The sequence below is a fragment of the Procambarus clarkii genome, chromosome 4 (genome assembly GCF_040958095.1).
Source record: "Procambarus clarkii isolate CNS0578487 chromosome 4, FALCON_Pclarkii_2.0, whole genome shotgun sequence".
Taxonomy (NCBI): Eukaryota; Metazoa; Arthropoda; class Malacostraca; order Decapoda; family Cambaridae; genus Procambarus; species Procambarus clarkii.
The window spans coordinates 35,324,632-35,342,763 of record NC_091153.1 but is presented as its reverse complement, the minus strand read 5'-3'; the positions used below and the strand labels follow the sequence as shown (position 1 = coordinate 35,342,763).

Genomic DNA, 18,132 nt, shown 5'->3' with positions numbered 1-18,132 from the left:
AACAACAAGATCACTCTAGTGTTAAAACACCATTATCCAAAAAATAAAAACTCATACAGCCTGAGATGATCTAAGGCAACATTGGCGATGATTTAGTTTATAAAACAGTTCCCAAATAAATTATTATCTGTACTTATTTTTGAATTGAAGGCTACCACGGCTCTTATTTTTATTTTTTTGGGATATTTACAAAATTCCTTTCTCTAATGAGTTGACTGCTTACCATCAACATCCTCTTATTTATTTTCAACTATTCCTCTCCTTATAATGTTCACATGTCTATCCCTTTGATTCTTTTTCTCTGTTAATGCCTCGACTTGTCGCCTGCCTTGAGTCTTATCTTTTGCCCTTTGTTTTGCGTCTTTTAAATTTTGTTTTATCTCTTTTTTGTGTGGTTGTTTTCTCAACAGTTTCAGGTGAAGAAACTTTCTGAGAGGCGATTGCTTTTAAAATGCTGTCATCACCCAATACACTTTTGTACTTAACTTTTAGGTTTTCAAGGAACCAAGATTTTTCTGCTTCCATATTAGTCTCGTGCAATAACGCAATCGATTTTAAATTCTTCTTTTCGTTATCGATAGACACTATTTGATTATTATCCTCATAGTTGCTTATAGAATACGTACCATTTATCAAGGTTAATTTACTAATATTGTATAGAATCGGGAAAAACGGGTGTTATTTCTATAGCTTCATTTATCATCAGTATGTTTAATATTTCAGATAGCATATCTTGGTGGTTATACATTTCTCGTGAAAAATGAAGGTTTAATTGAATGGAACGCCGAAGAATGTTATCGTTTATTACCGTGACAAGATTCTTATAGAACTGGGCGCAGAATATAAATTTGAATATATGATTTGAAAGTGAAATAAATAATTACATCATTTCAGATTTGGCCATTTCATTCCTGCAAAACATTTCTCTTATTGAGAGTTTGTCGTATACTGATCTCAAATACTTATTGTTGCATGTCCTGGCCAAGTAAGCATCGAGCTGAGAAGTGATGGCTTGGATGATCGAAGTAAATTTATTCATTTGAGTTTCTTCGTATTCTATGGGGTCCACCAAAGTCTCATCATGGTTAATCATTGACAAATGCATTCTTGTCTCACCTAATTCTGAAAGCCTTTGTTTATTGGAATCATGGAGACTAGCATTTGTCTGTTGAATGGTCAACAGGTTAGAAGTTATTGTTTCATTTCTTTGTTGTAAGGTCTTAATATTTATATCATTTTGTTGTTGTAAAGCTAGTATTTCATGAATATTATCAGAAGGGGTCTTGCGAATCACGTTCAAGATAATGTAATAAAAGCGTTGTACATTATTTGCATTCAAATCTTCCGTTATTTCCTTCTGGAATAATGTATATATGTATAATAATGTAACAAATGTATAAACTTTTATAACTTCCTCATTCGTCCCTTTATGATCTCTTTCCAGGTCAGCAATTTGTCATATTATAATTTCTTTAACTAAAACTATATGTTTCAATATTATATTTATTTGCTTCATTTATATTCTTTACTAATGTATTATATTCATCATACTTTATTTTTTTAGAATTTTCACAAGCTAGTAGTTTTTGTTGGCAATCCTGAACATAATGGTTTTAGGATACTAATAAATTATTATATTCTTCTTTTTCTGATAGTTTATCATCTTTGCATTTTTGTAGGGCTTGTTGGCATTCCAGAAATTGCATATTCTGGCTCTTTATATCGTTTTCACATGTGGCTAATTTTAGTTGGTATTCTTCAAGAGACATTAAATTTGTATATATTTGCCTATATAATTCTTGTTGTTGTTGACGACTTATAGTTAATTGTTCAAGTGCACTATTCAATTGTTGCTTACATGTTTTAGGTCATTCTCGAGTGTAACGTATTTGGATCGTATTCTAGTATTATTTGAATTTATTAAATCGGTTAGTTTTTCTTTTTCATCAGCTAAGTCTTTATTTGTTTATCTTTGTTTTTGGAGATATGTTGAATTTGTCAGTCTTTCTCATCTAACATAAATGCATATTCTGTTTCATACTGTTTCTTTTCATCATCATATTGGATTCTAAGCTTCATTAATTCAGTATTGTTTCGATCTTCTAGGTTATTTTTCAATTTATTTTGATTATCTTGAAGAGTTGAATTTTCCTTCTTTAAATTCTCTATTTCATTTTCTTGGTCTCCTAATTTTCCTGAGAGCTGCACAATAGTAAGTTCTAAATCTCTCACGTTTGTATTTAAATCTGTTATTGTGGCATCTTGATTTCCACATTTAATTTCTAATTCACTTTTTTCATTCTCGCATTCATTACATTTTTTTATTAAAATGAGCTATTGTTTGTTTTTGTTGATTCCGACTTTTAAGAGGATATGTTTCAGTTATTAATTTAATATATCGATCAGAGATAGTAAACAAATGAAGCATTTTATTCAATAATAGAACCATTCTTTTATCATCATCATTCACAACAACAAAATTGTTAATAAGAGTTTTTATGAATATACGTTCTCTTAAACCCGAGGAACCGTCGTCTGGGAATGTTATAGTATTCAAGATTGTTTCAACAATTTCACTCATTTTTTAAATTATTGGTTTAATAGAATTCTACAATCAGGTGACAAAAATTAAGCAAGAAAAAGAAGGATGAGTGGACTGCATTTTCTTTGACTGTTGGAAAGCCTTTGACATAGAGGCTGGCACATAAGTTGAAGAAACTGGTAGGGTGCTACTAAGTGATAAGGGACTGTCTAAGCAATATGGTGAGACCTCCGATTAGCGTAGTAAAGCCACCAGTGGAGTCCCACAGGGCTTTATACTCACTATATTCACTAGTCGTTTTAGTAGTAGTAGTCCAGAAGGTACCTAGTAGTATGTAGTCCAGAGTTAAGTAGTAGTAGTCCAGAATGTACCTAGTAGTCCAGAACGACGTTCTGGCTACTAGGTACAACATATATATTTTTACTAAAGGAAAGAGGGGTCGGAGATATGAGGATGTCTCTTTCCAGATTGATTAAACTTTAATTGTTATAAGAATCTTACTCATCCGGTATTAGAATAAGTTGTTTGGAAATAACATCAATAATTGAACGAAGACCATGTATGAAACAATGGAGGTAATTGAGGAATTTTATAAATCCTTAAACATTTTTAACCATTTTCATTTATCTGTTGTACATATTTTTTTTTAGTTTTTCTTATTGTATATGGAGAGGGGGGGGGTAATCATTAAAGTACTATATAAAAATGCCCCAATCATTTTCAGATTCTTCTCATCAGCAAATACAACAGTCCAATGTAACTTTACAGTCTATTACATCATTACCAACATTTCAACCACAACATCACAAAGAAAGGCCCCCGAAAATAAATATTGAGAAGAAACATTATGAATGTTTAGGTTCCAATAAAAAATTCAGATGGCTATGCTTCTTAAAGAGTCATATGAGAGTTCATACTGGCGAAAAACCTTACAAGTGTACTACATGTGGGGAAAAATTCAGATGGCTAAGTTCCTTAAAGAATCATATGAGAGTTCATATGGGCGAAAAACCTTACAAGTGTATTACATGTGCGAAATTTTTTTGTTTTAAATCATGTTTGATTAGACATTTTGTAAAACATACAGAGAAGAAGCCCCTTAAGTGTCCTATGTGCAGTAAACATTTTAAAAATAAATATAATTTGAAGACACATCAGAAAATCCATAATGATGAGAAACCCTTTAAGTGTCCTACAGGTGCTAAAAGATTCATCTACCCTACTAGTCTGAAAAATCATCTCAAAATCAATACTGGTGAGAAACCTTTTAAATGTACAACATGTGGGGAAAAACTTAGATGGCTTTGCACCTTAGAGATACATATGAGAGTTCATACCAGCGAAAAACCTTACAAGTGTACTACATGTGGGGAAGAATTCAGAGGGTTACACACCTTAAAGATACATATGAGAGTTCATACAGGCGAAAAAACTCACAAGTGTACTACATGTGGGAAATTTTTTAGTTTGAAGACACATCAGAAAATCCATAATGGTGAGAAACCTTTTAAGTGCTCTACATGTGCTAAAGAATTCCTCTACCCTACTAGTCTGAAAAAGCATCTAAAAATCCATACTGGAGAAAAACCCTATAAATGTCCTACATATGCTAAAGAATTCCTCTACACTACTAGTCTGAAAATCATCTAAAAATCCATACTGGTGAGAAACCCTTTAAATGTCCTACATGTGCTAAAGAATTCTTCTACCCTACTAGTCTGAAAAATCATTTGAAAATCCATACTGGTGAGAAACCTTTTAAGTGCTCTACATGTGCTAAAGAATTCCTCTACCCTACTAGTCTGAAAAATCATTTGAAAATCCATACTGGTGAGAGACCTTTTAAGTGCCCCAAATGTGCTAAAGGATTCATCCAATATATTAATATGAAAATTCATTTTAATAGCCATCATCAGGTGAATCTTTGAAGATATGTTTTCACTCATCAAGGAAACAAATAAGTACAACAGATAAATTAACATGTTTTAAAATGTTAAAAGATTTATAAAATTTCAATGCCTCTTTTCATATTGCCCGTTAGTTTACCATGATACGTTAATGGCTTATTATATAATAAAATATCCTATCACCCCTCTAATATTTTATACCTAATAAATAGAGAATTTTACATAATGTTCTCTAGTAACTGTGAGTGTTGAAAAAACAAGCTTCAACCAATTTAAATTATACGCTCATTCTCTTTTTTTTAAGTATATATAATATTACAGTATATGTAAATATTTCATATATTACTATTATTATTATTATTATTATTAAAAAAAGGGTGTTAGATGGGTTAAGATGTTATGATGCCTATTCCTTTAGTTATCATTAGGTATCACTTTGATGACGTCAACATTGTCTACATCCCGCTATGTTTTCCTGACGAATCTTTACTTGATTCTACAAAAATACACCCTACTCTCTAATATATAATAATAAAAAAATCTATGGCATCATAGGCTAAATAGATAGACACCATCGCCCTCTAGGCTTAATATTCAAGAGCCCTGCAAACTTGGCCTACTGTGATGAGAGCCCTGTATATTAGGCCAAATAGTGAGTTATGGCTATTAGGTACGACATATTGTTACGGACCCGAGCCCAACGTCCGAGCACGGAGCAGTGACGACCACGCCATCTGTGGGTCAGCTCCTGAAACCCCCTCCAAATGGACGGCGTCATCAAGTGAGGACAGGAAATACCAGCCACAAGGGCTAGTTTCCCGTCCTGGTCAGCTCATAACACAGCCGCTGCTGACCTCTGGTGAGGTGGCGCTCAGACAGCAACGCCATCTAGGGAGTGGATAGGTGGGCGTTTGGGTCTGAGCCGGTAAGTGACGTGCTCTAGAGTGTCCCGATTACTGATGACGTGTCTGATTGCAGAGTCGACCTGGGACTGCTGAATCGGACAGTGGATCAGTCTACCCAAGGCAGCGGACTGGTCTCCAAGTGTTTGCTGCAGCAGCTGTGAGTCGCCCCCCCCCCCCCGGATGAACACTGTGGTGTTACCCTGCCTGTGACGTGGCAGTTGAGGGATTGTAGTACCCGGGATTGACTTGTGGAGACGCTTAACCACTGGGGTGTTGTGGCAAGGAGAGTGGTCTGTGGGATCACACGAGGCTCCTGACTAGGGTTTCGCGACCTTAGTATCGATCGTGGGGTGGCCTAACCAGCGTCGCTGATTTGAACCTGCCAGCTACCGGCTGGACTTGTGGTTGATGGCCTCCACGATGGTGCCCCCAGTGGAACTGTGATTTGGCTGGCCTGTGGCCAGGGTAGACTCGAGAAGATCGAAGGATTCATCGTAAGGCCACAAGAGTACCAAGAGCTTAGTATCGTGAGCACCGTAGAACATTCCGTCTTCAGAAGAAGACTACTTTGTAGATAACAGTGTTTATACCCCTCCCCTGTGTAACCTTTTATATATAGATTTATTGGTGACGGTAATTATATTATTAAGTTTTGACTTTATTTCCCTTCCCCTTTTATTTACTTGCGTTACGGATCTCATCCCTTGAAAGCCACTACTGGCTTGGGGCCGGATACCCTCCCTCTAACAACATCAGAGTAAGAACCCGGTTGCGACCCGAGAGGGCCGTAACATAATTGGCATCCCCAGCGGGATCCGACCCCTTGTCAAGTATGTTTGACAGGGGTGGTGAAGTGGCGTAATCCCTGTAAATAATTCCCCCTGTGTGTGACTATTAGGACGTTATACGTCCTGTGCGGTGCTCGGAGTGACTAAGTGCAATATTGTGCAGTGCGGTGTTCGCTGTGATTAAGTGCAATATTGTGTAGTGCGGTGCTCGGTGTGATTCAGTGCAATATTGTAGAGCGATGTGCTCGCTCTGATTAAGTGCAATATTGTGTAGCGCGGTGCCTGGAGTAATTACGTGCAATATTGGCAAGTGCAGTGTTTGGTGCGATAAAGTGCAATATTGACGTAGAACAGTGCTCGGTGCGTTAAGTGCTAACGTGAAGCGGTGTGTTAATTGCTAGTGTACCAAGTGACAATGGCAGAAAAAGCTACCATCGACGATCTGGACGATGCACAAGCTTTTCTGAACAGGCAGGACTGTCTTGCCAGATTAAAATATCTGGGCAAACAGGAACTCGTACTGGTGAGTGCCTACCTGGAGATCAAGATCCGTGCCAGTGATTCCCGTGTGGAGACCTTGTCCAAGGTTCACCGGCATTTGAAGGCCGAAGAAAAACAGGAAGATGAGGCACAAGGTACAAAAGAAGGTGAGGAAATAGATTCCACTGAAAAGGAAGATGAAGGCAGTGACATTGACAGCGAGGCAGGTGAGCTGAATATTAGCTTGCTAACAGTCAAAATGCGTGCCTTAGAGATAAATCGCGAGATAGAATGGAAGAAGTTAGAATTAGAACGAGAATTAAAAGATAAAGAAATGGAGATGAAAAATAAAGAAATGGAGATGAAAGATAAAGAATTGGCGATGAGGCATTTAGAATTAGAAAGAGAAGAAAAAAGAGAAGAACGAGACAGGCAAGAACGACGAGACAGAGAGGAAAGAGAGAGACAACATGAACTAGAAGTATTGCGGTTAGGTGGTCGGAGGTCAACAACGGAAACCAGTAGTTTTGATCCGGTAAGGAACATCAAAATGGTCCCGAAGTTCAACGAGAAGGAAGTTTCGAAGTTCTTCGCAGCCTTCGAGAAAGTCGCAGCCTCTTTGGAGTGGCCAAAGGAGAATTGGGCTATCATGATACAGTCCGTCTTGACTGGGAAGGCCCAAGTCGCCTACTCCACGTTGTCCCTTGATGACTCTCGCGATTACGACAAGGTGAAGAAGGGGGTGCTCATGGCGTACCAATTGGTACCTGAGGCGTACAGGCAAAAGTTTAGAAACCTGAAGAAGACCTCAGAGCACACTTTCACCGAATTCGCCACTATCAAGGAGCGACTTTTCCAGGAATGGTGTGCCTCTCGGAAGGTGGAGACCAAAGAAGACCTCGAGCAGCTCATACTGTTAGAGGACTTCAAGGATTGTTTGTCTGGAGACCTGAAGACGTACTTAGAGGAGCAGCAGGTGGAGACCTTGAGTGTGGCAGCCAGCATGGCTGAGGAATACATCCTGACGCATAGGCCTTCTGCTAAGTACGTCCCGAGAAATTACCCCCGCCGGTTTGACAAACCTCGTCTTGAAGAAGAAGAGAGACCCGTCCCACGAAGCGCTGAGAAGACGCCCCCAAGTAGCCCTCGAAGGACTAGTCCTAACAGTCCTAAACACCGGAGTCCGAGGAGGAATGTGGTGTGCTGGACTTGTGGGCAGAAAGGGCATGTAGCTGCTATGTGCCGAGGCAGAAGAGGTAGCGGCGCTCGTAGGGAGGTGATGTTGATGAGCTGTGTAACACCACCAGAAGGAAGCCAGTCTACGACTACGCAGGGAGAACCAAGATTGTTTTCCCCTCACACTTCAAGCGGGTATGTAACGAGTGATCATACTGGTAGATCAGTTGTAGTGCTCAGAGATAGTGGAGCAGCCCAGTCCCTGATCGTGAGAAACTCGTTACCCGAGGGAATGAGTGTGGATGGGAGACAAAAGGTTGTCCTAGTTGGGTTTCCTAGGACGCGGTACGTCGCCCCCTTAGTGCCGGTACATCTCGACTCGCCTTACTTCAGCGGCACATGTGCGTTGGCAGTAGTCGATACCCTGCCTATAGCTGGGATCGACGTGATACTAGCCAACGACTTGGTGACAGATTGGAGCAACAATCTTCCCAAGGTCGTGGACGAGTCAGCCGGAACAGCAAGGTCTGAGGTAACAGCAGGCAGTGGTAATGTCCAGGTACAGTCAGACCAGGAATCAGGTAATATGTTTAATTTGTCCTCTCACCTACAGATTGACAACATCCTAGCAGAGTCTCCCGATTCTTCTCCCGACGAGGAACATGAGGTTATGATGGCAGAAGCAACTGAGCAAGAAGAGAGGTCTCGTGTACAAGCACCCACGAATACCAAAGAGTCTGGAGTGAAGGTCCCTGAGTACTTGCAGTATGGCAAGGTACAGCATTCATTGAACCGGCCAGAGATTCCCCAGACGTCGGAGGTATGTGAGGTATGTGCGAAGGTTTTAGTGCCCTCTTTGGTCCAAACCAGGCTAATGGATGTAGCCGGCTATGGACATTACAGGCTCAGGAAGCTTATCCCTCAGTTGACCAAATGTTTCCTAGTGGTATTTTGTTTGATTCTCGTGAGTGCTCTCAGTAAGGACCAGTGGACGACCCAACGGATGATGGTTCCCATGAACATCGTGAAGAGATTCCAGGAATTAGAGACATGCACTGTGAGTGTTGCAGTCAAAGGAGGGACCTGGAAGGTGATGGTAGATACAGGAGGTACGAGATGTGATACTATGAGTGACTGTTTCCGACAGGTTGACACCCCCCGCGTGATTGCTGAGCCTAAATGCAGCGTTATACGGAACGTTGGTCGACCTGACGGTGGCAGAGCGAATGCCATCTTCGATGTACAAGCAGCTCTGTTGGAACTAGGTGTGGACCTAGTAGGCGAGTATGCTGCGAGTACTGATTTAACTGTCGCTGTGACTCTAAATAATCCGACCCCTGTATTCAAGGTTCCCGTCTCCCTGAAGGACTACCGTACCGGTACTAGAAATGCCGTCTGTGACCAGCCATCATCGGTGCCACGACACAGGGAAGTGTCGAGTCGCCCCAGGTCGTGTTTATATCGATCCTTCCTCGAGAGATGTGAGATTATGCCCCTGTTGGACATCGCAGTGGAGGTGTGGAAAAGTACATCAGGCAGGTCATTGCCTTACATCTGCAAGTTTCCTTTGTGCGAGAGTTCCCCAGTAGGACCGTTCTGTGGACAAGACAGCCTCGCCCTTCCAGTTTATAATGTACGTGAGTCCATCTGGAGTTGTGTCCCCGTACAAATTTGGTTTGTGTTTCTCTTTATAGAACCCCAAACCAAATTTCTTTTGGTGGGGAGGTGTTACGGACCCGAGCCCAACGTCCGAGCACGGAGCAGTGACGACCACGCCATCTGTGGGTCAGCTCCCGAAACCCCCTCCAAATGGACGGCGTCATCAAGTGAGTTCAGGAAATACCAGCCACAAGGGCTAGTTTCCCGTCCTGGTCAGCTAATAACACAGCCGCTGCTGACCTCTGGTGAGGTGGCGCTCAGACAGCAACGCCATCTAGGGAGTGGATAGGTGGGCGTTTGGGTCTGAGCCAGTAAGTGACGTGCTCTAGAGTGTCCCGATTACTGATGACGTGTCTGATTGCAGAGTCGACCTGGGACTGCTGAATCGGACAGTGGATCAGTCTACCCAAGGCAGTGGACTGGTCTCCAAGTGTTTGCTGCAGCAGCTGTGAGTCGCCCCCCCCCCTCCCCGGATGAACACTGTCGTGTTACCCTGCCTGTGACGTGGCAGTTGAGGGATTATAGTACCCGGGACTGACTGGTGGAGACGCTTAACCACTGGGGTGTTGTGGCAAGGAGAGTGGTCTGTGGGATCACACGAGGCTCCTGACTAGGGTTTCGCAACCTTAGTATCGATCGTGGGGTGGCCTAACCAGCGTCGCTGATTTGAACCTGCCAGCTACAGGCTGGACTTGTGGTTGATGGCCTCCACGACGGTGCCCCCAGTGGAACTGTGATTTGGCTGGCCTGTGGCCAGGGTAGACTCGAGAGGATCGAAGGATTCATCGTAAGGCCACAAGAGCACCAAGAGCTAAGTATCGTGAGCACCGTAGAACACTCCATCTTCAGAAGAAGACTACTTTGTAGATAACAGTGTTTATACCCCTCCCCTGTGTAACCTTTTATATATAGATTTATTGGTGACGGTAATTATATTATTAAGTTTTGACTTTATTTTCCTTCCCCTTTTATTTATTTGCATTACGGATCTCATCCCCTTGAAAGCCACTACTGGCTTGGGGCCGGATACCCTTCCTCTAACAACATCAGAGTAAGAATCCGGTTGCGACCCGAGAGGGCCGTAACACACACACATATATATATATATATATATATATATATATATATATATATATATATATATAAATATATATATATATATGTGTGTATATATATATATTATTAAATATGACCGAAAAAGTAAGATTAATAATTCTAACACGAATTTTCTCAATCTTTCGTACATTACGCTTCACTGTTGGAGGTAAATAAAAAATCACTTCTCCAAAATTCATTTTTATTTCTAGTCTGACGCGACACGGGCGCGTTTCGTAAAACTTATTACATTTTCAAAGACTTCACAAATACACAACTGATTAGAACGTATCTCTGATTTTATCAGAGATCTGGTTTGACGGCAGGCTCCCGCCTGCCGTCAAACCAGCAAACTACTCATTCTCCGCCTGCCTGTTCCTGATTGGCTGGTGTGTCGCCGCACCTGCACTCACTCCACTACCTGAGTCGACGTCTGGGCCAGCAGCACGCCGTACTCCTCAGAATATCCCTGTGCTCCTTGGAGTTGACATCTCTCTATAGTAGACAAAGCTCTGGCTGTCGTGTACTAATGGAGGTGGCAGCTTGAAGCCAGTATTCTCAGCACCTGACCTGATTTATATTACCTGCACTTTTTTGTCTTAGAGTAAATTTTTCACTGCCATTAATTATTCATGTTGTTTTGTTTGTTGACTTGTTTTGAATTTAACGTAAGCCAAGAGATTGTCTTTATTCATATCTTGTTTTCTAGAGTAATTAAAATTTTATTGTTTATACTTTGTGTTTTGTGTGTCTTCCCATTACCATACCACAGACGAAAGGACAATCTTCTCTTTTTTTTTGTTATGTGACGAGGCCCTGCCCCCAGCTATTGAAACAGCCGAACACCAACGCTTTACCTTCACATTTCATGGGGGCCTGTCCGGGATGCTTCACTCAGGTACTGGTACCAGATCGTAAATTTGTGGTAAGCGTACTTGGCTTTGGTAAAGTAGCTTTTCACTATTTTCAATATACAATTTTATTTTCATATGGTGCTGTGTGTATTGTGCATTCCGAGAGTAGCATATGGTGAAGGTGAGACAACTTTGGATTACGTGGTGACTGTAGGCCTCAGTCATTCTCTTAATTGGTCATCTCTCTCTCCGTGTTATTACTCGTGTTTACCATCTTTTGTCCCTAGGATATTTCTCATATTTTCTGCAGATCATCATATTAGTACCCTGGTACTGTGGTCTGTCCCTTGGTCAAGAGCACCTAATCTTCTACAATCCGACGGTAGGATGATAAAGAAGGCCATAGTTCCTCTCGCACGAACTTTAGTTGCTGAATTGGGACCTCAGCAGCAGTTCTCGTCACCAGTTGACACCTCACACCCCTACACGTCGGTCAGATATGATGATATTTACATTGGTAGGGAATTAGCCATCTTTTTCAGAGCACAAAAGTTCGCTAATTCTGTAAGTATCATATTAATTCCAGTGGGAAAAACTTGCTTATGTCCTATAGAGACTCGGCAAGGTATGCCTACATTCCTGGACTACCTAATTCACTTTTGAGGCAATTAACTGTTTCATTTGTTTTAGAAACTCAGTTTCGCTTATTTAGTAGGATTTTCTTGCCCTTATCCTCTTACATTGAGTACTGGGTACAAGATTTCCTGCGACCTTGATTTATTAATCTTTTACATTAATTGTTAACGATTCCACAGGATAGGTACCAGTTGCCACGTTGTCCTGTTTCTGACATTCACCATATCACAACAATATATTCGTTGTGCATTTATTTGCTAATTTCAACATGTTTCGTCTCCAAGCTTTCCGTGCAGATCCAGCAGGTGAAATAGGGGCCTTAAGTCGTGCCAAGAGGACTGAATTACAAACTCTTGCACATGAGTATCAACTAGAAGTTCCCTACCAAGCCAACAAAAATGAACTACATAACCTGTTACTGGATCATCTCTTGGAGGAAGGTAAGATTAACTCTGAAACTCACGAAACTTACTTTATTGCAGATAAACCTGATTTGGCAACGATGAAATTCAAACTAGAAAATGCCAAGATCGAACGAGAGCAGCAAAGGGAAGCAGCTGCCATGCCAAAGGAAGAACAGGAACGTGAAATCGCCCTCAAGGAACGTGAGCTTGCAATACTCCGTGAAAGTGAGCGAATACAGCTTGAAACAAAACAACGCCACCTGGAGATGCAACGCGAGCATGACAAACAACAAGCAGTTCTGGCTATGGAATGTCGTCAACAAGAATTCGCGTTGGAAACTACACACCTCGCTCAACGCCAGCAAGCTATCGCCAGTCTTCCTGTCAGTTTCAATATCTCACATGCAAGTAAGTTAATGCCACCATTCGTAGAGACAGAAGTTGATGTATTTTTTACCACCTTTGAGACCCTTGCTAATCAACTTAGTTGGCCTGCGGACCAATGGGCAACCCTTCTCTGAATACATCTCACAGGTAGAGCTGCAGTTACACTCAGTACTTTGACGTCTGAGAATGACTACCAGACTCTGAAACAAGCAGTGTTGGAAGCCTACCTTCTCTCCACCGAAAGCTATCGAAGAAAATTCCGTGACCACCTGAAGGCAAGTACCACTACCTTTCTCGAATTTGCTAATACCAAAAGGAGATATTTTATGAAATGGCTGGAAGCAGCACATGTCTCTACCTTTGCAGAACTCGTAAACCTCATGCTAGTTGAAGAATTCTTGACGCGTGTGCCGCCTCCTGTCCGTTTATATTTAGCAGATAAAGAAGAGACCGACTACCTAAAGTGTGCTAAGTCGGCTGACACTTACAGCCTCATCCACCGGCTGACACCAGAACCACCTTCCAGTAAGAAGTCTTGGTACAGTTACGAGAAAGTGAGCACCGATCAAGCTGGCTCACAATTGTACTGTAAGTATTGTAGACTCTATGGACATACCATAGATAAATGTGGTAAGTATCAATACAAAGGTAATACTGAATCAACTAAACCCAAACAGACTCCTCCTAAGTCCGGTAAGCCTGTGATTAATGTTATTGTTCATGTTAATGATCTTTCTCTTTTCAGTAAACACCTGTATACTGGAACTGTCTCTACCAATGGTTCAAATCCGGAGGGACGTTTCAAACTGATGATCTTGAGGGACACAGTGGCTCTTCAATCAATTAATTTGAAATCAGCTGTGCCCAATATCGCCTACACCGGAGAAACTGTCTTCATCACTGACCTCACTGCTACCACTCCTTATCCTCTTGCCAGAGTCCACCTGGATTGTCCCTTCTTGACCGGAGAAGTCCAAGTCGCCATCAGGGAAAAGCCTTTTCCCATGCCTGGAGTGCAACTTCTCCTGGGCAACGACTTGGCAGAAGACCTGCAACCGACCAACTTGATCGTCATGGACAAACCCCAGGTGTGTACCTCTGTAATGGATAATCCCATCTTTGAGTATGTTCCAGCAAAGGTTCAAGAGAGTGACGAAGTTTCTCCTCCGGTTTTAGTGACCACCCGTGCACAAGCTGCACGACCACAGCCAGCTGACTCTACTGCTACCGCTGTCCCTCAAGACCCTCAGAAACTACCCCCGAATCTGACCAAGTTGGAGTTCCGTAAGTTACAGAGGAAAGATCTTACCTTGACACCATTATTTTTCCAGGCTGAGACTCAACCTGACAGTATTCCTGGGTTCTTCCTAGAGAACGAGTTGCTCTACCGCAGATATAGACCCAGTAAACTGAAGGAGGAGGACGATTGGGCCAACGTCGAACAACTAGTGATTCCTACCATCCTGCGGCCCACTATTCTACACCTGGCCCACGGAGCACTCTCACACTACGGATTTAACAAGACCTACCACGGAATCCGTCAAGACTACTACTGGCCAGGTATAGTAAATAGCGTCAAACAGTACGTCAGTGTCATACATGTCAGATGGCAGGTAAACCGAACATCTCTATCCCCAGAGCACCACTGACTCCCATACAGGTGCCTGCAGAACCTTTCCACAGACTTATTATAGACTGTGTTGGTCCTTTACCTCGGACCAGTTCAGGTAACGCCTATATCCTAACCATCCTGTGTCCTACCACCAGATTCCCCATAACAGTTGCAGTAAAGAACATTACGGCTGCTACGGTTGTGAAACACTTATTGAAGATCTTCATCCAGTATGGATTTCCAAGGGAGGTTCAGAGCGACTGTGGCACCAACTTCACCAGTGATCTCTTCAAGAGGACACTGGAAGAGTTCAACATCAAACAGGTATTGTCCAGCCCCTATCATCCTGCTTCACAGGGTTCTCTTGAGCGTAGTCATCAGACTATTAAAGCACTCCTGAAGAAGTTTTGCAATGAAACCTCTAAGGATTGGGATAAGCAAATTGATTTGATTATGTGCATCTATAGAAGTCTTCCCAATGGGTCTCTAGGAGTATCTCCTTATGAGATGCTCTACGGACGTAAGTGCCGTACTCCTCTCAAAGCTTTCAAAGACTCTCTACGTGATGCCACCTTCAGTGAGCATCAGAATGTGCCCCAGTTTCTTCAAAACCTACAACACATTCTAGAGAGGGTACATAATTTTGCCAAAGATAATCTATTGAAAGCACAGGAGAGGATGAAGACTCATTACGACCAGACCAGCAAAGTAAGAAAATTTAAACCGGGAGACTTCGTGCTTGCCTATTTCCCTATCCCAGGTTCTCCTTTGCAAAACAGGTTTTCAGGACCCTACCGCATCAACGAGAGCAGAAACAACCACAACTACGTTCTAGAGACTCCAGATAGGCGGCGGAAAACCCAGTTGTGCCACGTCAACCTCCTGAAGCTATATAACGGTACCCCTCCCACTGTAATGATAACATATTCTTCCTTTAAAGAGCCATACATCAACAGTGAGACCTTCCCTGCTTCTCCTCCCGAAAGCACTGACACTGAGTCAGCGCTTTCCAATTCGGAAATCCTAACTGATGCTCATAACCATTTTCAGGACCATAATAGTGCTCCGTTACCATCTTCTAATCCTATTCTCGCCTCGCCAGATATCACCAAGCCTTTCATCCTTCATGTCGACGCCTGTGGTACCGGCATCGGGGGTGTCCTGATGCAGCAACGAGGCGAGGAGGTTCTACCTGTCAGCTACTACAGCTACAAGTTGAAACCCCACCAGAGGAACTACAGCACTATCGAGAAGGAGCTACTCTCTATCGTCCTGAATCTCCAGCACTTTGCTCCATATCTACAAGGTGCTAGGTCTACCACCATCTTCTCAGACCACAATCCTCTCTGCTTCTTACATCAAGCCCAATTCAATAGCCAACGTCTTCTACGATGGGCTTTATATCTGCAAGATTTCAACCTGGAGATCCGCTATATCAAGGGTTCTGACAACATCATAGCCGACGCCCTCTCCAGAGTCTATGAAGTAGAAGCAACTCCAACTATCACTCTATCACATGAAGACGTAACTTCTTCCAGAACCGCAGGCTTCGGGGGAGAGTTGTGACGATAATCTCTTTCAAGAGAGATTGAGCCTGCTCTTCCCTACACATTTACGTCATTCAAGTACAAGATACTATATTAAAGATACGTCCACCAGTATCGCCAAACGTTTTGCCCAGGAAGCAAAGCGTACCTTGCACCACCAGACACACCGGCTCCCGCCCGCCGTCAAACCAGCAAACTACTCATTCTTCGCCTGCCTGTTCCTGATTGGCTGGTGTGTCGCCGCACCTGCACTCACGCGACTACCTGAGTCGACGTCTGGGCCAGCAGCACGCCGTACTCCTCAGAATATCCCTGTGCTCCTTGGAGTTGACATCTCACTATAGTAGACAAAGCTATGGCTGTCGTGTACTAAGGGAGGTGGCAGCTTGAAGCCAGTATTCTCAGCACCTGACCTGATTTATATTACCTGCACTTTTTTGTCTAAGAGTAAATTTTTCACTGCCATTAATTATTCATGTTGTTTTGTTTGTTGACTTGTTTTGAATTTTACGTAAGCCAAGAGATTGTCTTTATTCATATCTTGTTTTCTAGAGTAATTAAAATTTCATTGTTTATACTTTGTGTTTTGTGTGGCTTCCCATTACCTTACCACAGACAAAAGGACAATCTTCTCTTTTTTTTTTGTTATGTGACGAGGCCCTGCCCCCAGCTATTGAAACAGCCGAACACCAACGCTTTATCGTCACCATATGTATGCATATACATACATATGTATTTATGTATATATATATATATATATATATATATATATATATATATATATATATATATATATATATATATATATATATATATATATATATATATATATATATTTATATATATATGTATATATACATATATATATATTAGTATATTTTGGTAGCAGTCTTTCCTGTAGACATATATTATTAAATATGACCGAAAAAGTAAGATTAATAATTCTAACACGAATTTTCTCAATCTTTCGTACATTACGCTTCACTGTTGGAGGTAAATCAAAAATCACTTCTCCAAAATTCATTTTTATTTCTAGTCTGACGCGACACGGGCGCGTTTCGTAAAACTTATTACATTTTCAAAGACTTCACAAATACACAACTGATTAGAACGTATCTCTGATTTTATATCTACATTTGAGTGAGGTGGGAGGGGTGATGTGGCATTAACACAAGACAGAACAAGAGGGGATATTAATAGGGTATTAAAAGTATCAACACAAGACAGAACAGAAACAATGGGTATTGAATAGAAGTGTTTGTAGAAAGCCTATTGGTCCATATTTCTTGATGCTTCTATATTGGAGCGGAGTCTTGAGGTGGGTAGAATATAGTTGTGCAATAATTGGCTGTTGATTGCTGGTGTTGACTTCTTGATGTGTAGTGCCTTTGCGAGGCACTACACATCAAGAAGTCAACACCAGCAATCAACAGCCAATTATTGCACAACTATATTCTACCCACCTCAAGACTCCGCTCCAATATAGAAGCATCAAGAAATATGGACCAATAGGCTTTCTACAAACACTTCTATTCAATACCCATTGTTTCTGTTCTGTCTTGTGTTGATACTTTTAATACCCTATTAATATCACCTCTTGTTCTGTCTTGTGTTAATGCCACATCACCCCTCCCACCTCACTCAAATGTAGATATAAAATCAGAGATACGTTCTAATCAGTTGTGTATTTGTGAAGTCTTTGAAAATGTAATAAGTTTTACGAAACGCGCCCATGTCGCGTCAGACTAGAAATAAAAATGAATTTTGGAGAAGTGATTTTTGATTTACCTCCAACAGTGAAGCGTAATGTACGAAAGATTGAGAAAATTCGTGTTAGAATTATTAATCTTACTTTTTCGGTCATATTTAATAATATATATATATATATATATATATATATATATATATATATATATATATATATATATACATATATTTATATATATATACTTATATTTATATATATATATATATATATATATATATATATATATATATATATGTATATATATATATATATATATATATATATATATATATATATATATATATATATATATACATATATTTATATATATATACTTATATTTATATTTATATATATATATATATATATATATATATATATATATATATATAT

The 18,132-nt window shown here is 41.0% G+C and overlaps 1 protein-coding gene across 1 annotated transcript; it reads right to left on the bottom strand.

Annotated features, from left to right (window-relative positions):
• Positions 1-880: 880 nt before the first annotated feature.
• Positions 881-1,769, bottom strand: LOC138371041 (uncharacterized). The gene is made up of 2 exons (XM_069335688.1): positions 1,623-1,769; positions 881-1,357 (listed from the first exon to the last, which is right to left on the bottom strand). The coding sequence occupies exons 1-2, from the start codon at positions 1,767-1,769 to the stop codon at positions 881-883; spliced, it is 624 nt and encodes a 207-aa protein (XP_069191789.1).
• Positions 1,770-18,132: the final 16,363 nt, after the last annotated feature.

Coding starts and splice junctions, on each gene's coding strand:
- LOC138371041 (XM_069335688.1), bottom strand. CDS start 1,769: ATGTCTCTTGAAGAATACCAACTAAAATTAGCCACATGTGAAAACGAT. Junction 1,358..1,622: donor AAGAATATAATAATTTATTA/GTATCCTAAAAC, acceptor ACATTATTCCAG/AAGGAAATAACGGAAGATTT.